The sequence below is a fragment of the Chiloscyllium punctatum genome, chromosome 24 (genome assembly GCF_047496795.1).
Source record: "Chiloscyllium punctatum isolate Juve2018m chromosome 24, sChiPun1.3, whole genome shotgun sequence".
NCBI lineage: Eukaryota > Metazoa > Chordata > Chondrichthyes > Orectolobiformes > Hemiscylliidae > Chiloscyllium > Chiloscyllium punctatum.
In genome coordinates, this window is record NC_092762.1 from 43,369,483 (window position 1) to 43,390,486 (window position 21,004).

The window sequence follows — 21,004 nt, forward strand, 5'->3', positions numbered from 1 at the left end:
AGATTAAAAAATAAATTGCATGTTCAGCGAGTGGAACACTTTGTGATTCGGGTCCATTTCACATTGCACTGTGAGGAGGCCCATATCTGGCAATACTATGTGCCCTCTCTACCTCCTTCTCTCTGTTCAGAGGGAGCACAATGGGGTCTCCTCTCCTGGTATAGACAGTGTCCCTTACCTCCCTGATACAACAGTGAACTGGGAAATGTCTGACATGGAGTCTATTCCAACCTGGAAAGATCCTGAGGTGAAAATAACATCAGGGCCTCAATTAGCTTCACAATCACTGGCGGTGACATCCTGACATCATATTGAGGAGGCGATGGCCTAGTGATGTTATCACTGGACCGTTCGAGACCTAGATAATTCCCTGGGGACCTGGGTGCGAATTCTGCCGCAACAGATGGTGGAATTTGAATTCAATAAAAATCTGGAATTAAGAGTCTAACGATGACTATGACTCCACTGTCGATTATTGGTCTGACTTCCATGTGAGTCTGAACTGTCCTCTGAGCAATTAAGGATTGGCAATAAATGCTGGCCCAGCCAGTAATGTCTCATCCCATGAATGAATAAAAACGAAATGACATCCAGAACGTACTTACTTGTTCAGTACTGGGAGATGTCCTCAGTTACTCCTTAAAATGGCTGAATAACCTTTGCCCTTGACAGCCACCAAGCTGAGATAGCCATCCAATTCCTTCTCTAGGCAAGTCGTATTCAAGCAGGTGTCAGCTTGGGGTGATCTTGGTCTGGAGCAATGCCTGCACAGTCAGGTGAGGCTTGTAGATGTGAGCTCTGCTTATTGTCCTACTCCTCACCCTCTGGAGGCTGTGCAGCAGCTGCTAGACAGGATGGGCTCACTGAAGAAGATGCAATTGCTGTCTCTTTCTACGTGGTCTTCCAATTTGAAGCAAAGTCAAGGGGTCTCCAGCCATGGTGATGTCTATGTGAGGTGAATGAGTTGATGACTATCAGAAAGAGAATACAGTTTTAGTGAAGGAACTCCACATCCATCACAATGTGTCTTCACAGAGTATGATCAAGAGGTTTCTTAAGGAAGGGAATATCATGTCACCAGAATCAGCACAGACAGATTTAATCTTATCCAAAGTTTAACTACTAAGGTGTTTAGAATCATCAAAAACAGATCATTCGGCTCACTGGGTCCACACCGACTCTGTAAAGAGCATCTCATCCACACCCAGACCCAGACATCCACCCTGGTAGCAGTCAAGTAAGTGCAAGGGGAGTGAGTGCAAAGAGGGATAGGATCAGAAAAAAAAGAAAAGAGCAAGTCTGTGAAAGGGAACCAAGTCTGAATCAGTGCTGTAGGGTCAGGAGAAGTGATAAGTTTTGGGTGGCACGGTGGCTCAGTGGTTAGCACTGCTGCCTCACAGCACCTGCATCCCAGATTCAATTCCAGCCTTGTGGAATGTGGAGTTTGCACAATCTCCCTGTGTCTGCATGGGATTCCTCCGGGTGCTTTGGTTTCCTTCCATAATCCAAAGATATGCAGGTCAGGTGAATAGGCCATGCTAAATTGCCCATAGTGTTTGGTGCATTAGTCAGAGGGTAGTGGGTTACTCTTCGGAGGGTCGGTGTGGACTTGTTGGGCTTAAGGGCCTATTTCCACGCTGTAGGGATTCTAATCTAAAAAGCACAGTAAAAGGAGATGTGTCCTTGAGTAGTTGTGAATGGCAGAGGTGAGGACACTGGGAAACTTTAATAAAAGTGAGACAGGGGAATATCAGGGCAGAAGGCTTAGTAGACCAGAAGACAACTGGAAAGCCAAACACATCAAGAAGCACAGGAAGCAAATGATTATATATTTAACAACTAAGTTACATTTAAGATAAATGTCTCCTTTCAGGAGTTTACTCTGATCCTGAGTGCACCCAACGCCGAGGCCATGCAGTGCTTGTGGTTGGATTTGGGAGAGAAAATGGAATTAATTATTGGCTGGTTAAAAACAGGTACGTACTTTATACAAACAACAAACAGCTGATCAGAGCTTGGGCAGTGACAGGAGCACTGGATTTATTCGCAGTGTTGTTGGGTTAGGGAGAAAAACATCAGCCAAAATTCCCACTGTTGCCCAAAGGCACTGGAGGAGGTGCATAAAATAATTCAGAAGGTTGACACTCAAAGTGAGAGAAGATATTTACCAGAAAATGTTAAACAGAATGGAGCTCTATTCGTCAGGAAAGAAAAGGCAAGGAGGTAACTTGATAGAGGACTTAAAGATAATGAAAAGGTGTGAAACGGTGGGTGGAGAGAAAACGTTTCCATTTGTGGGGGCTTCAAAATAGCAGGAATGAATATAATGGAAAAGAAGAACACTACAGAGACCAGAAATGTAAAATAAAAATAGAAAATGTTGGCAAAACTCAGAGCATCTCTGAGGAAAGAAAAAAGGAGTTAATGTTTCAGATCTAATGTGGAAGTGCCAGTGTTTGACTGGGGTGGACAAAGTTAAAAATCACACAACTCCAGGTTATAGACAAACACGTTCATTTGGAAGTACAAGCTTTTGGAGCACTGCTCCTTCATCAGGTAGCTTAGTGGAGTAGGATTAGAGGACATAGAACTTATGGTAAAAGATCAAAATGTCACACAACCAATGTGATGTATTGAACAAACCTAGTCTTTAATCACTTAGAATAGAGTTGCAGGTTTTGATTCATTAATATGTAAATCCCAGAACTTCTTTCAGTTCACATTCCTGATGTAAGGTAAGGTCTTATAAAAAAACAGGTGACATCTCAGCTCAGACAACGCTTTAAAGTTGGGAGGTTAGAGTCTGTCTGTTACACAATCTTGAGTCAGATGGGCTCTATTTCCAAAGTAGGAATTTATAAAATGTCACATTTGCTGACTGCCAACAGATTGTGTGCTTTGTGCGGGTGTGTGCATGTGTGTGTGTGTGAGAGAGAGGACAGAGTTTGTGTGTGTTAGAGAGAGAGAGTATGTGAATGTTTGTGTGTGCATATGTGAATGTGTGTGTGTGCTTGATAGAGTGTGTACACGAGTGTGACAGAGTATATGCCTGTGAGAGGCTGTGTGTGTGAGTGTGAACATTTGTAAGAATGTGGGTGAATGTGTGTATGTATTCTTTTGTGTGGGTGCGTGCGTGAGAGTGCATAGTGAAGTGGGGTCACCTGTAGTGTGACATCAACCCAAGATCCTGGTTGAGGCCATCCTTATGGGTACCAAACTTGGCTATCAGCCTCTGATCAAGCACTCTGCATTGTTGTGGATCCTGGAGTCCGTCTTGGTGGATGGGCACCCAAAGATCTGAGACTGAATGACTGTCAGGTGACCGTCCTCCAAGGTGGTCTTTTGGATATGGAACAAAGCAGAGTTCTCAAGCAGAGGCAGATATCCAAGATCGGTACCCATGAGGAAGGCCTCAACTGGGAGCTTGGGTTTGTGTTACCCTACAGGTGACCCCACTACACTATACACTCTCATGCACACATTCAGACTCAAACACACACACACACTCACACAGACCCTCCCTCATACACATGCTCTCTCACAGACACACATGCACGCATGCACCCAATCACAGGCACACTCTTTCACAGGTATATACTCCATAACACTCAGGCACATACACATGCAGACTCACACACTCACTCTCACACACACAGATGCACACATTCTGTCTCGCTCTCTCACTGTCTCTATCTCTCTGTCTGTATGTCTCTCTCTCTCTCTCTCTCTCGCCCCCTCCCCCACCTCACATTCACCCACACACTCTGATAAGTCTATGGGGTGAATTTACATTTGCAGATTTGTATTTGCAGATGTATTCTATTTTGTTCACAAAGCACACAATCTGTCGGCAGTCAGTCAATGTGGCATTTTATACATTCCTATTTTGGAAATAGAACCCGTCTAACTCATGGTTGGGAGACAGACAGACTCTAAACTTACACCTTTAATGCATTATCTGAGCTGAGATGTCACCCTTTTTAAAACAAAACTTTAAGTTTTCTCAAGAATGTGGATTGAAAGAAATTCTGGGATTTACATATTAATGGATCAAAACCTGCAACTCTATTCTAAGTGATTAAAGACTTAACAGCAATCTAGGTTTGTTCAATATCAGTTGTATGACATTTGACTCTTTTACTATAAATTCTGTGTCCTATGATCCTACCCCACTAGCAACCTGATGAAGGAGCAGTGCTCTGAAAGCTTGCCCTTCCAAATAAACCTGTTGGACTATAACCTGGTGTTGTGTGATTTTTAACTTTCTTTCAGGTCGGACAACTTTTATCATACATGGAAAAAATTGGACATGTAATAGTTTTGAACAAGATGTGAGTGGGACAGAACAAAAGAAAGGTTTCAGCATGTGAAAGAGGAGAGATTAAATGATCAAAGAGAATTTTGTTTTCTAGGGCCAAATGGAGCAGGAAATGAAAAAGGAACTAAAGATGTGCTTAGAATAAATACATGGCTATCTAAAAGAAATAAATGTGAAACATGGAGATAAAATGGGAATAAAGTTTATGGTTTGAAATTGTTGAATTCAAGGTTGAGTCCAGAAAGTTTGGGAAAGGCTGATCAAAAGCTGAGGTGCAGCTCCTCAAGCTTATGTTGAGCTTAGACCATAAGACATCAGACATAGGAGCAGATCAGGAATTAAGTCATCCAGCTCATCAGATTTGATCTGTCATTCAATCATGGCTGATAGATTTCTCAATGCCATTCTCCTGCTCTCTCCGCCTAACTCATGATACTCAAAAACCTATCCATCTCCGTCTTTAAAATACTCAATATCAATAACCTGGCTTCTGCAGCCTTCTTTGGCAGTGAATTCCACAGCTTCACCACTCTCTGGCTGAAGAAGTTTCGCTTTATCTCTGTTCTAAAAGTTCTTCCCTTTATTTTGAGGCTGTGCCCTTGGGTCCTAGTCTCTCCCAACACATTTCCAACATCCACTCTGTCGAGGCCATTCAGTTTTCTGTAAGTTTCAATTAGATTCCACCCGCCCCTCCGGCTTTATCTTTATAAGACCAGAAACTTATAAAGCCTCAGAAGTACATCCCTGCTTTTATTTTCAAGTCCTCTCAAAATAAATGCCATCATTGCATTTGCCTTCCTAACTACTGACTCAATCTGCAAGTTTACCTTGAGAGAATTCCGGAGAGAACTCCCAAGACTCTTTGCACTTCAAACTTCTCAATATTCTCCCCATTTAGAAAATAGTCCATGCCTCTATTCTGCCTACCAGGGTGTATGACTTCACACTTTCCTATGTTCTACTCCATCTGCCATGATTTTGCCCAGTCTCCTAACCTGTCCAAATCTTTCTGCAGCCTCCCCGCCACGTCAATATTACTTGCCTGTCCAATTATCTTTGTATCATCTGCAAACTTAGCCAGAATGCCTTCAGTTCCTTCATCTAGATCATTAATATATAAAGTGAAAAGTTGTAAACGCAACACTGAGTTTTGCAGAACACCACTTTGCCATACTGAGAAACACTGTTTTATCCCCACTGTCTGCTTTCTGCCAGACAGCCAAGCTTCTAATCTTGCCTCGAACACCACGGGCCTTTATCTTACACAACAGCCTCCTGTGTGGCACCTTGTCAAAAGCCTTCTTGAAGTCCAGATAGATAATATCTATTGACTTTCCTTTGTTTAACCTGCTCGTTACTCCCTCAAAGAAATCTAGCAGATTTATCAGGCATGACCTGCCCTTGATGAAACCATGCTGACTTTGCCCAATTTTACCATACACTTCAGAAATCTCATCCTTCACAATAGATTCCAGGATGTTATGGACTACCGAGGTTAGGCTAATTGGTCTGTAATTACCTGTTTTTTGCCTTACTCCCTTTTTAAACAGGTGCGTCACATTAGCAAATTTCCAAGTCCTCCGGGATCCTCCCTGATTCTAGTGATTCCTGAAAGATCACCACTAACACCTTCACTATCTCTTCAGCTATCTCCCTTAGAACTCTGGGATATAGTTCATCTGGTCCAGATGATTTATCCACCTTCTGGCCATTTAGTTTTTCTAGCATCTTCTCCTTGGTGATGGCCACCATACTCACTGCCCCCTTACTCTCTTGAATGTTTGGGATATTATTCACATCTTCCACCATGAAGACTGACATGAAACAATTATGCAGTTCCTCAGCCATTTCCTTGTTCCCTACTATTATCTCTCCAGGATCATTTTCCAGCGGTCCAATGTCCACTTTGCCTCTCTTTTGCTCTTTATATATCTAAAGAAACTCTTACAATTTTCCTTTATATTACTGGCCATCTTACCCTCATATTTAATCTTCTCCCTCCTTATTTCTTTTTTTTTGGTTGCTCTCTGTCAGCCTTTGTGAGCTTCCCAATCCTCTGGTTTCTGACTGCCCTTCGCTATATTATATGTTTTCTTTTTTGCTTTTAAGCTATCCCAGCATCCCTAGTCAGCGATGGTTGCCTCATCTTCCCTGTATCATGCTTCTTTTTCCTCAGGATGAATCTCTGCTGTGTCTCCTGAATTACTCCCAGAAGCTCCTGTCATTGCTGTTCCATGTCTTTACTGTCAGGCTCATCTCCCAGTCAATTCTGGTCAACTCCTCCCTCATGTCTCTATAGTTGCCTTTGTTCAGCTGTAATACCATTACCGCTTCTCCCTTTCAAATTGCAGAGTAAATTCAATCACATTTTGATCACTGCCCCATAAGAGTTCATTTACCTTAAACTCCCTTATCAAGTTTGCCTCCTTGCACAACAATAAATCCAGTATTGCCTGTTCCCTAGGGGGCTCCACTACAAGCTGCTCCAAAAAGCCAGTTTGTAGACATTCCACAAATTCCTTTTTATATGAACTGCTAACAACGTGATTTTCCAAGGTCATCTGCATATCAAAATCCCCCATGATCACTGTAACTTTGCTGGAACTTTGCAGCAGGCTGAGAACAGAGATGTCAGTGTCAGAAACAGGTAGAGAAGTAAAATGTGGGACCACTGGGACCTCGGGAACTTGCAATGGACAGACTGAGCTTGTCAGAAAGCAGTCATCTGATCTGCATTTGATCTCCCCACAGTACAGGCAACCACATTGTGAAAGGTGATTATGATACACATTAGACTGCAAGAAGTACATGTTAATCACTGCTTCACTTAGAACAGATATAATGTGGACCTCAGACAAGGAGAAGAGAGCTTCTTGGCCTTTTGGCTAAGATCAAGTGTAGCACTTACCTGGCAGGGGAGATACCATGATCACCAAGGTGGTTCTCCCAGGACGTGGCTAGATCAAGTGTCTGTTCTTATCAGGACAGGGGTCGAGTTGCGAGTCATCAGAGCTAGTGGAGATCATCGCTGGATCGTGATTGGACATTGGAGGATCGTTTGGTTGTGCTGACCTGCTATTGGTGGATCTTCACGCTGGCTTCAGCCTAACGCCAATTCAGGGACCAGCCAACCTCAGAGCTATGGCCTCAACAGCTGCCCGCAGCCCTGGGCAGGGGGTTCGAAACACAGTCCGGGTGACTGTGAAGAAGGTAGAGGATCGTACACCGGTCGACTGCATCCTGTTTATTGAGAAAGTACTGTTGGGATGCTGTGGGTCTGCCGTAGCAGACGTGTACTGCCTGCAGGATTTCCCTGGGGCGAGTCATCAGAGCTAGTGAGGAGATCATTGCTGGATCGTGATTGGACGTTGGAGGATCGTTTGGTTGTGCTGACCTGCTCTTGGTGGATGTTCATACTGGCTTCAGCCTAACGCCAATTCAGGGACCAGCCAACCTCAGAGCTATGGCCTCAACAGCTGCCCGCAGCCCTGGGCAGGGTGTTCGGAACACAGTCAGGGTGACTGTGAAGAAGATTGAGGATCGTACACCGCTCGACCGCACCTTGTTTATTAAGAAGGTACTGTTGGGATGCTGTGGGTTTGCTGCAGCGGACGTGTACTGCCTGCAGGATTTCCCTGGGGCAGTCTACTTTGATGTGACCTTCAGAAGCGTGAAGCAGTGCGAACATCTCCTGAAGGTCTTCAAGGAGAAGGAAGGGGAGCCGCTGTTTTCCATCTTGTTGGTGACCCCATTGTGTGTGCTTCCTGCACAGAGGAATCGGGTTGTCACAATCCATATGTATAACCCCTACGTTCCAGCGGCTGATGTCCTGACCTTCCTGGGAAGGTACGTCCAAGTTGAGGGAGAAGCCACTGATGTGATCGACCCCTTTGGGATCTGGACCAGTAAGCGGCAGGTCAGGGTAACTCTGAGGGCCGATGATAGTGGGAACATCCTCCACCCACCCTCGAGCTTCGCAATCGGAGGGAGCAGAGGCTACCTGACATATGCAGGGCAGCCGAAAGTGTGCCGAACCTGCGGGAAGTCGGGACACGTGGCGGCGGATTGCAAAGTGACCATCTGCAGGAACTGCAAACAGGAGGGTCACTTGACGAAGGACTGTCAGGAAGACAAGAGCTGCAACCTGTGCGGAGAGGCGGGCCACATGTATAAGACCTGCCCAAGACGTGGGGGCCCCACTTACGCACAGATGGCTGGAGGTGGCAATGTGAGCCGTGGACCCCCAAAGACCAGTAAGGTCCACCCGGAGAGCAAGGAAACGGAGTCTGGTAGCACCCAGAAAGAAGAACAGGCTGGAGTGGAGGAGGCGGCAGCCAGCGGAGAGACACAGCAGCTGATCCTAGCTCTAGCCGGGCAGATGGAAGAAATGGAGGAGGAGGAGGGAATCAAGCAGGCGGAGGAGTGGATACCTGTTAAAAACAGGAAGAGGAAATCTTGCCAGGCCCCCAAAGCCTCCCAGCAAAGGGGGAAAAGACAGCTGCACGAGGGAGGGACGGCCAGCTCTTCGGAGGGGGAAGATGGACGCACAGAAGGTCATCACCACCAGAAGAAGAGACAGAGCGCCGTCGGTAAAGAGGAGGGCATTTCCTCTCAACCAGGAAACAACGGACCCCCCGAAGTCCACCCTCCACCCAGTGAGAACCAGGAGGTACCCACTGCCCCACAACTACAGGCAACCGAGAGCTGCGATCCTCTGACAGTCCCACTGTCAGACACAGAACTGGACAGTGAGGACCCTTGCCCTGGCTCAATGACACCAGAGCGGGTAAATGACCCCAGTGAGGAGCTGGATAGCTACCTCAGCCCAGCGAAGGTCCAGCAGTTCGTGCTTACCTTGGGGATGTAGACAGCCACCCCAGAGACAGGACAGTCATATGGACAATGGTAACCCCATAAGCTGGGGGTTAAAGAAGTTTCATTTGCAGGGCACCCACTCAGTAGGTGGGTTCCGCTGAAGCCACAGCCAAATACCAAGAGACTGGATAATTAATTAATGTAACTGTTAATAGGATAACTGTGAATTTGATTAATTCAATTTGTTCTTTGTAATGTTAAGAAATGCAATGTATATAACTATGAATGACATGGAAAATTGTACAAGTAACAAAGATTTATTTACATGAATAAAGTATATTTTGAAATAAAAAAAAAGACGTGTACTGCCTGCAGGATTTCCCTGAGGCAGGCTACTTTGATGTGACCTTCAGAAGCGTGAAGCAGTGCGAACAGCTCCTGAAGGTCTTAAAGGAGAAGGAAGGGGAGCAGCTGTTTTCCATCTTGTCGGCGACCCCATTGTGTGTGTTTCCTGCACAGAGGAATCGGGTTGTTACAATCCATATGTACAACCTTTACGTTCCAGCGGCTGATGTCCTGACCTTCCTGGAATGGTAAGTCCAAGTTGAGGGAGAAGCCACCGATGTGATCGACCCCTTTGGGATCTGGACCAGTAAGTGGCAGGTCAGGGTAACTCTGAGGGTCGATGACAGTGGGAACATCCTCCACCCACCCTCGAGCTTGGAGGGAGCAGAGGCTACCTGACATATGCAGGGCAGCCGAAAGTGTGCCGAACCTGCAGGAAGTCGGGACACGTGGCGGTGGATTGCAAGGTGACCATCTGCAGGAACTGCAAACAGGAGGGTCACCTGACTAAGGACTGTCAGGAAGAAAAGAGCTGCAACCTGTGCGGAGAGGCGGGCCATATGTACAAGGCCTGCCCAAGACGGGGGGGCCCCACTTATGCACAGATGGCTGGAGGTGGCAATGTGAGCCATGGACCCCCAAAGACCAGTAAGGTCCACCCAGACAGCAGGGAAACGGAGTCTGGTGGCACCCAGAAAGAAGAACAGGCTGGAGTGGAGGAGGCGGCAGCCAGCGGAGAGACACAGCAGCTGATCTTACCTCTAGCCGGGCAGATGGATGCAATGGAGGAGGAGGTAACCAAGCAGGCAGAGGAGTGGATACCTGTTAAATACAGGAAGGCAAAACCCTGCCAGGCCCCCAAAGCCTACCAGGAAAGGGGGAAAAGACAGCTGCACAAGGGAGGGACAGCCAGCTCTTCGGATGAGGAAGATGGGCGCAAAGAAGGTAATCATGACCAGAAGAAGAGACAGAGCGCCGTAGGTAAAGAGGAGGGCATTTCCTCCCAACCAGGAAACAACGGACCCCCCGAAGTCCACCCTCCACCAAGTGAGAACCAGGGGGTACCCACTGCCCCAAAACTACAGGCAACTGAGAGCTGTGATCCTCTGACAGTCCCATTGTCAGACACAGAACTAGACAGGGAGGACCCTTGCCTGGGCTCAATGACACCAGAGCGGGTAAATGACCCCAGTGAGGAGCTGGATAGCTACCTCAGCCCAGCGAAGGTCCAGCAGCTCGTGCTTACCATGGGGATGTAGACAGCCACCCCAGAGACAGGACAGTCAAATGGACAATGGTAACCCCATAAACTGGGGGTTAAAGAAGTTTCCTTTGCTTTCATATAACAGGGTACCCACTCAGTAGGTAGGTTCCGCTGAAGCCACAGCTAAATACTAAGAGACTGGATGGTTAATAAAGGGAACTGTAAATAGGATAACTGTAAATTTGATTAATTGAATCTGTTCTTTGTAATGTTAAGACATGCAATGTATATATCTATGAACGACATGGCAAATTGTACAAGTACCAAAGATTTATTTCTATGAATAAAGTATATTTTGAAATATAAAAAAAAGGAGGAGAGAGTATAAAGGGTTAGGTTTAGTACCTCTTGTATTTGCAAAGAAAGGTGTTATACAAAGTTATGGAGTGTTCAGGGTGACTGAGCAGTAGACCAGGGAATCACAGAGAGAATGGCCCCTTGGGAATGCTAAAGGGAAGGAGAATGTAAATTTGGTGGTGGCATTACACTGAAAGTGATGAAAACGTGCCCACATTTTCCTTCCATTTGTTTCATTGTTTGATTTTTTTCAGCCAGGTATATTTTTTGTTTCCATTTCTTGCTCCATCTCCATTCCCATTGGCTTTGGAGGACTAACCTTTTCTGTCATTCAATCTCTCCTGAGTTCCACCCTAGCGTTTTGTCCTTGTCCCACCCACTCCTTACTCAAAACCTATTACATTTCCAACATTTAAATGCAACGTTGGTAAAAGCTATAGAAAATGCTTTTACCCCCTCCCCCATAAAGTAAGCAGGCAATCTCCAGGAGACCACAGTCTTTAAACTCACTCATAGAATCTCTACAGTGTGGAAGCCAGCCTTTGTCAGATATCACAAAGATGTACTTCCTTGCTTCTAATGTAATGTTATGCTTCACAGCTTGTACCATTGTCCTAATCCTCTGACACAAATCACCCACATACTTGTACTCAATCTAACGAATCAAAAGATCTCAATCCTCTCCAAGAGTAAACAATTCAGTTCTCCACAACTGTCTTTTGAAATAGCATTGTGAATGTGATGTTAATTTCTTTTTCTTGTTTGTCAGTTGGGGAACACGCTGGGGTGAAAAAGGTTACATCAAAATAGCTAAGGATCGAGGGAATCTGTGTGGAATTGCCAACTATGGAGTCTATCCAATAGTGACAAGGCGTATGTGCAAAACCCTTGCTTCATCAAATTCCACCTGAAAGAATGATGGAACCATTTCTGCTGATGCTGACTCATCGACATCACTGCTTTCACTGTCTGCTGCAATTTGAAAGAAATGCAATACAGTACTAACAGCTTCTATACATTTCTATAGCTTCACAGAAAGGTCAATGTCATTGTGTGTTTGATAGATGTAACCACAGTAATGTCTGAGTGACTACATTCTCCAGCTTGTGGAGAGACAATGACCTGCATGTACTGCTGATGACGAGCAATTTAGTAAACACCACAACAATCACTTCGAGAGTCTGTTTATTTCAAGGAAAAAGTGTCTCATGAATTGTCTTGTTTCTTTGAAATCTAACATCCTAAAATCATGTGGACAAATGCACAGAACTTTAAAAATGACTGTGTTTTCTGACACCAGTATAATTAATGAACACATGCAATGGGGTTATCGAGGTAAATAAGGTTTACCTGGGAAGCCTCCTGTAAACAGAGATTAATCTGACCGGCCTAAGACTGCCACCCTCTGAGTGAGATTCAGTTCAGACAAAGGTTGATATGTATTTTTATCCAGTGACTGGCAGGAAGCTACACTGAACAGAACAGCAGGAAAACTGAGTCATTTAAATGTGACAAAATACTATCATTTCAGAGTTAAATAATGCAGTGTAGAAATTTAACTCAGATATTCTGATAGCCAAAGAGTTTTTGGACTGGAGTCACATATCAGGATCCTGCAGAATCCCGGTATAGCTGACTCTCCAAGAATCTGCTCATGAAATTGAAATTGAAAGTATTCATTAAAACCAAAGAATTCAAAAGGATCTTATTCACTTAAGTTTAATAGATACACAGGAAAGATTAAAGGTTTAAAACTCTAGTCAAACTCCAAGTTAAGTGTTAACCAGTTCATAAGACCATAAGACCATAAGATAAAGGAGCAGAATTAGACTATTCGCTCTATTACATTTACTCCACCATTTGACAATGGCTGATATTTTTCTAAACCCCATTCTCCTGCCCTCTCTCTGTAATTCTTGATTCCCTTACTAATCAAAAACATATCTCTGAGTAAAAGAAACTTAATGACTTGGCCTCCATAGTCTTCTGTGGTAATGAGTTCCACAGATCCAAACCTTCTGGCTAAAGAAATTTCTTCTCATCTCAGTTCTAAAGGAGCATCCATTTGTTGTGAGGCTGTGTCCTCAAGTCACCATCTCTTCTACTCGTGGAAGTATGTTCTCCACATCCACTCTATCCAGGCCTCTCAGTATCCAGTAGTTTTCAATTACTTTCCCTCTCATTCTTCGCATCTCCATCAAGTACAGACGCAGAGTCCTCAACTGTTCCTTATATGACAATCCTTCATCTCCAGGATCATTCTTGGAAACCTCTGCTGAACTCGCTCTAATGCCAGCACATCTTTCCTTAGATACAGGGCCAAAACTGCTCATAATATTTCAAATGCAATCTGTCCAGAGCCATATACAGCTTCAACAAATATATATTTATATATATATATATGCTCCTGTATTCTGGCCCTCTTGAATTGAATGTTAACATTGTGTTTATTTTTCATCACCTTGCTATAGGAAGGTTATTAAACTGGAAAGTGTAGAAGAGATTTACAAGGATGTTGCCAGGACTCACAAGCTAGGACTCTTTTCTTTGGAGTTTAGGAGACTGGGGGGTGATCTTATAGAAATGTGTTAAGATCATGAGAGGCATGGATAGGGTGAATGCACTCAGTCTTTTTCCCAAGGTTGGGGAACACAGAACAGTACAGCACAGTACAGGTCCTTTGGCCCTTGATGTTGTGCCAGCCTTTGAGGGTATCAGTTTACAGTTAGAGGGGAAAGAATAAAAGTGAACCTGAGGGACAACATTTTACACAGAGGATGGCACACATATGGCTCGAGCTGCCAGCAGAAGTGGTTGAGGTGGGTACATTAGCAACATTTAAAAGGTATTCGGACAAATACATGGATAGGAAATATTTAGAAGGATATGGGCCATGTGCAGGGAAATGGGGTGAGTGTTGATTTACATTTTGGTTGGCATGGATCAGTTTAGGGCAAAGGGCCTGTCTCCATGCTGTCGGACTTTATGACTGTATGACTCTCTAACTCTATTGCCTCTGCCTTTCTAACTACTAACTGAACCTGAGCATGTACCTGAAGAGAATCCTGAACTAAGTCTGCTAAGTCCCTTTGTGATTCACATTTCCAAAGCCTTTCCCCATTTTAAAAATGTTTATATCACTATTCTTCCCACCAAAGTGAATAACCTCACATTTTCCCACACTGCCACTTTTTTGCCTACTCTCCTTGCTTGTCCAAGTCCTTCTACAGTTTTCCTGCTCCCTCAACACTATCTGTCCCTCCACCTAAGTTTGTGTTATTGTTGACACCCCAACTACATCTCCCTTGATTGTCTGAGTCTTCCATGAAGTGATTCACTTACCGTTCTCCCCACTCTGCCAGCCTGGCTGCAGCTGGCACCCTTATATCTCTGGTCTTGCTAGAACAGATACCAGCCCTCTTGGGATACTGGGGTCAACAGTCACCCACACATCTGATGGTGCACCCCACCATCCACACACCCTCACCTGGCTCTGCAGAGACAATATCACTTCTGAACCTGATATCCCATCACCACCTGCCCCTCCCCCACATGACAAGCTCCAAATCCCAACCTACCCTCAGAACCCACATGGCTCGTGTCTCCATCACCCATTTAGCACATTATTCCCTTACCCACACCTTCACTCAGCTTAAGAATTCATTGTTCCTCAGTCACTCTCAATGTACCTGTGGGATCTTTGACTTCTGGAGCACTGTGTGCCGTATTGGTTTCCTTTTTTAAGGAAGGAAGTTAGGGAATTGAAGGATGTTTACTAAAGTAATATCTGGAATGGGCAGGTCATCTTATAAAGTAAAGTTGAACAGGCTTATCCATGGCACAAAGATTCAGAGAAGGGAGGTTCACATTAAAGTGAGAGCATTTGCATGGCTCTACTCTATATGTAAGTCTGAATCTTTCTAGGCTGGATGCATTCTCCAAAATGTGAAGTCAATGACTCTCCCTCCAAACGTTTGTCTGCTGCCCAAGCTAAATATTCAAATTTAAAACACAAAACTTTAACATTGATGTTCAGCAGACAGCAATTCTGCATTTAGTTATTTGGAAAAAGATTTGTTGTGGAAACCCCTAACTGTGGATCCAGGATTATAGCACCTACTGGTCAAAACATAAGGACTTTTGCTACAAGTTGGTCAACTCCATGGTTACATCCAATCCCTAAACTGTCTACCTAACTCACTAAGAAATACAGACATATACATAGATCTACAAGTAGATGTCCTGGTCAATGAAAGAAAAGACATTCTGCATATTGGCTTCATGTATTTTGGGCAATCTGAGTATTACATGTTGAGGCAGTAAATGCACAGTGATTCAACTGTGAATTACTATTACTATAATGGCAAGCATGCCATCAACATTAAACTTCCGTCGTCTGAATTTAGTATCTGAAACCTTCATGGAACTCAGTTCTTTAATATAAAAAGGACAAATACTGATCTAAAATGGCTGCTGTGATTTTCCACTGCAGATGAAAAAGTCCAGAAAACTCATGTGAGCAATGCAGATGCTGGAGATCAGAGTTAAAAAAACGTGGCACTGTTAAAGCACAGCAGGTCAGGCAGCATCTGAGAGATGCCTAACCTGCTGCGCTTTTCCAGCTCCACACTTGTCGACTCTAGTTGTACAGAAAGTCTCATCCAAAGCCCAATAAAATCAGAGAACTCAATCAGTATCAAGAAGTTCACATCTATATTGGGAGATGAATTGGTGTCTGTGGAATATTCAGCTTGGAAGCAAGTGGAGTAAACTGTGGCCTGTGCAACAAACTATATTTCATTAATTTGTTTGGTACAGCAGTTTTAATTTTGGAGACTTTTGCTCTCAGTCTCTCTCTCTCTCTCTATCTCTCCCCCCCCACCCCATCCACCCTCTGTGTTTTCATGTCATCTTGCAAAAGACTGGCCTTGTCTAAAGATACTTGGGAAAACAGCCATTCCCTGAGATCTCCAGGATTCTACAAATATCACTACTACTGAGTTGGCAACACAACAACTATACAACTGCAGATTCGGTTCTCACTCTTACATATCCAGGACTCCAAGATTTTTAAAATAGATGTTCTTTTACTCAAGCCTTCTCCTTCTTTTAACCTTGTTACCTGTGTCTCTGTTTGATGTTGTAATTTATCACTTTTGTTCTTGGGATAGCAGGTAACAAAATTCCTCTTTCTTTCTCTCAAGAAAACATTGGAATTACCTCCTACATTTTGATGCGGATAAATAAATCTTAGTTGAGGCATGAGAGCTGCATTTTAATAAGAAGTAAAACTATTTGTTGCGAGCCACTCTGAGTTAAGAAAAGGGAGCTGAATCACCCTTCCTCACTTAATACAGTTTTGCAGATGACTATAACTTTTTCAGAATATTCAAAAGCTGATAAGACCATTCTGGCTGAAGTCACAATATCTCAAGAAGACTTTTTTTTAAGGGAAGGCATCATTTGAGGATCCATGTGACCTGATACCCTTTAACAATTGCAACAAATACAGGTAAGAAATGATCAAGCTCGAAACTTGGCTGGGAAGATGGGATATTAGCCAGAAATCTGCCATGTCACAGAAGAAAGCTATACAGGAATGAAGGCATGCCAAACCTTCATGCTGAGCAACTTTGCCTTATCTTGCCTCACACCATATGCACTAATCCATGTGCCATGCTCAATACTGACCTCTTCAGGTCAAGGCATGATTTCCTGGTTGTCATGGATAATGCAATGTTTTCTCATTACACATCATTACATTGAATATGACCAAATCTAACACTTTGACACTGATTTTCAGTCCATTCAGGGCACCATAGGAAGGTAATTCCATCACCATCTCCAATAATTATCAACTGCTATCCCCAGTAACCATTGACAACCATCCCAACAATCATTCACAGCCATCCCCTATAGACTTTGACATCCAACTCTGATAACCATGGACAGCCATCCCCCATAACCATTGACAGGTATCCCCAATAACCATCAAAAAACCATCCTCAATTATCATTTCTCTCCATAGCTTCTACCAGAGCTGATGAGTTTTTTCCAGCAATTCGTTTTTATTTTTGGAGATCTGGATGATATCCAGACTTGGACTGAAACATTACAAGTAATATTCATGCTACACAACTGCCAGGCAATGATTTTCTCCAGTAAGAGATGGTTTAACCATATCTTTTGTCATTCACTGGTGTTACTATCACTGAATTCCACAGTATCAACATTCTGGGAATTAGCATTGACCAGAAATTGAACTGGACATGCCACATAAACACAGTGGTTACAACAGCAGAGCAGATCTTAGGAATCCTGTTGCAAGTAACTCACCTCCTGATTCCCTAAAGCCTGCCCATTGTTTACAAAGTACAAGTCAGGAGTGTAATTAAACATTCCCCATTTGCCTGGATGAGTGCAGCTCCAACTGCAACACTCAAGAAGCTTGATACCATCCAGAACGAAGCAGCTTATTTGATTGTCACCAAATTCCACAAACATCCACCTCCTCCACTTAGTAGCAGTAGTGCGTGCAAGATGCAATGTAGCAAATGACTGACACTCCTTCCAAAACACCTTCAAAAAACTGAGAAGAAGGACAACAAATGATTGAGAACATCAATATCCCCTTTAAGACACAGACACCGTCCTGAATTAGAAATCCATTGTTATCTGTTCACTGTCTCTAGATCCAAACATTTTGGAACCCATTCCGAACAACCCTATACCCTATAAACTGCAACAGATCAAGCAGCACACCAACTACTTCTTAAGTGTAGTTTGAGGTGGACAATTAGTGTTGGCCTAACCAATGATGCACACATCCCATGGAAAAATAATAAAAATAAGATTATGTCCAATCTGTGCCTAAACTTATTAAAGCTACATACCTGTTAAAGTTACTGGTTAAAAGCAATATATCAACCTCAAATTTAAAATCACATTTAACCCAACATCAACTGCTGTTCCAGGAATTGGAGAGATCAAAAATTCCACTTCACTTTGTGTGACAAAGTGTTTCCTAACTTCACTCTGCAAGTTCTAACATAATGTACCACACATTATGCTACTTGGACAGGAAAAGAGCCCATGGAGGCAGCATGTTAGTTTTGATGGATAACTGACTAACTAATAGGAGACAGAAAGTTGGAATAAGGGAGTGTTTTCAGGATGGTAACCTGTAACTACTGGAGTGCTGCAGAGACAGAGATTGGTACTGAGGCCACAGTTATCTACAATATGTGTCAGTGACTTAAACGAGGAAAGTGAATGTACTCTACAGCCAAGTTTGCAGATGACACAAAAATAGATCGGAAAACAAGTGGCAAGGATGTCACAAAGAGTCTGCAAATGGATATAGACAGGTTAAGTGAGTGAGCAAAAACTATATTTTGGAAAAAGCTAACGTTATTTACTTTTGGCAAGAAGAATAGATGATCTGAACATTGATGAAACGGAGAAAGACTGCAGAAAGCTCCAGAACAGAGGGATTTGGGAGAACTCATGTGTTAATCACAATGAGCCAGCATCCGAGTTCACTGGGTAATAGGGAAGGTAAATGAAACTTAGGTCTTTATTTCAAAGGGAACGGAGTCTAAAAGTAAGGACGAATTTCCAAAACTGTACAGGACACTACTTAGATCACTCCTGGAATACTGTGAACAGTATAGAACAGGAAAGATATACTGGCATTGGAGGCCAGAGAAAGTTCACAAGGTTGATCCCAAGTATGAAACAGCTGTCTTATAAGGAGAGGGTCAATAGATTGGGCCTGTACTTATTGGAATATAGGTGAATGTGAAATAAATGTACTGAACCATGCAAGATTAGAGCTTAGATAAATGAGAGGCAATCTTTTTGAAATATTAGAAATTTTTAGGAGCTTGGTAGGGGCGATGTGGAGATGTTGTTTCCCCTTAATGGAAAGTCTAAGACCAGGAGGGCATAGGCTCAGAATAAAGGGCCGTACATTGAGGGCAGGGATGAGCAGTAATTCCTTCTCTCAGAGGGAAGTGAATCTGTACAATTCTTTACCGCAGTGAATCGTTATGTCATTAAGTGTATTGAGAAAGTACAGAAGGCTGAGATTGGTAGATTTTTCATTAGTAAGGAAATCAAGGAAGCAGGTAGGAAAATGGAATTAAGTAGGAATGGATCAGTTAGGATCTCACTGAATGCCAGTGCAGACTCAATCGGCCTTACAAAGACATAACAGTGGTGAAGACTAATCTTGGAAATTCCAGGAATCAAATGATCACAGCCTCTTGAGTGAAAGGACAAGAGCTGAAAATCTCACAATCATTTCCTTCTGGTCAGCTCTCTGATCTGGGAATGAACAAGAGTGTATAGGACTTCTTAAAGACAATTCTGGTTTCTCCAAACCATTGCTTGTGTTGCTTAAATTTTCCCTGCTCTACCATTGGGCTTCTTTCTTAACTAAATTAAGAGGCAAAGACTTTAAATATGTTGTCATTCCCTGAAATTTCTTCTGCAATACCTTGACTGAGAGAATGATATTAGTATTGCCACTGATGGTGTACAACAATATTCTAGACTGCTGCTTGTCTGTTTTCTTGTGAAGACCTGATCATTAATATGATGGCTGCGAATGATTGTGCCATTTTACCCGAAACATAGCCTAATCAGGATCTTTCACAATTTCTAGAGAGTTAGGAAGGGTAAAACTTTTCCATTATTGAGGTCTTTGGAGTGTGCATTAAAGCAACAAAACTGTTCCTAGCTTTCACCCCTCCTCCAGTGTTGGGCAGATGACCTTTCTTAAATGTTTATTCATCTCTGCGGACTTCCAGTTTTCACAAAGTAATGACTCACTTTGACCAATTGATCCTTTTCACTTTTTCTCTGCTGTGCACCTTCTCCCAAGTTTTTCCTATTTTTGTGCAGGCATTCCCAGTCCGGAAAGAGGCCTAGTCAGACCTTGGAGTCTATTGCTCACCAGTTCCAAACATTGTTTAGTTTCCTCCATCTCTGGGTCCAGATCACTGGCCTGGTGCCCTGACTGCTTCCCTTAAATGTTCATGAACTAATACTGGCTTGTATTTTGGGATCTTCCAGCCACTTGATTCTGGTCCTGTGGGTCTGGCACCATTTTCAGCACATGGCAAGATGAGGTCCAAACCTATCTGAGTGAACACTAACAAGCTCCATTGAACACAACCACACACAGAGGATGGTAAAAGAGGACAACTTTCATGCCTGGAGCCTTACACGCCTGGAGCCAGTTCCATGTGACCAGGCAACACTTTGGTACAGATTGTTTTACACTTGCTCAGTAGTTATGCTCAGAATAAAAGTACAATTCCCTTCACTCAGAGAATGATAAAGTCTCTGGAGTTGGGGGCTAAGAACCAGTTTGGCTCAACCTCTTCAATCTTGAATGAAACAAGGGATAGCGGCTTCTCCTCAGAAGAGCCAGACTTGCAGAAGCTGAAAACCAGCAAGAGGTGCAGGAGAAACAAGGCCAACGGAGGGGCCACTACCCTGTGGACAGAATTTACAGACAGTGCACAAACTGCAACATGACAGAGACACAATGTAGAAGTAGATTTCATGAGTCTATGGGTGACAGTGACTTCCATTTCCGAGAACACTGGCATTAATCTTCATTGGATGTCAATGACAATTGTACTGGAGGTGACAGTCACCCTTAACTCCTACACTTCTAGGTCTGTCAGGGCTCTGTAGAGATCTTTGTGGGGTTTCCCAGTCTGCTGCCACCCCTTATATTCATTCAGGAGGCTGGATCCTTGCTGAAATGTACCACTAATAAGGAGAGCCAGATGGAGTGAGCAACTGTTTTGGGCATCATTTGCTTCCTAGGGCACCACTGGTTGTACCCATGTGGCTATCAGACTGCCCACAGACTGGAACTACTCACTATTCAGTGCATATCTGCCAAAAGCTTAGCATCACTTGCCCCTGGACCATCTTTCAAAGGCTAC

At 43.6% G+C, this 21,004-nt stretch overlaps 1 protein-coding gene across 1 annotated transcript in view; it reads left to right on the forward strand.

Moving 5' to 3' along the window:
- The window catches only part of LOC140494505 (procathepsin L-like), a 39,061-nt gene extending 26,851 nt beyond the window's left edge, over window positions 1-12,210 (forward strand). Inside the window, exons 7-8 of the mRNA XM_072593758.1 lie at window positions 1,874-1,976; window positions 11,809-12,210. Of these exons, the coding sequence (XP_072449859.1) occupies window positions 1,874-1,976; window positions 11,809-11,950 (245 nt within the window). The 3' untranslated portion in view covers window positions 11,951-12,210. The remainder of the gene's footprint in view (window positions 1-1,873; window positions 1,977-11,808) is intronic.
- Window positions 12,211-21,004: the final 8,794 nt, after the last annotated feature.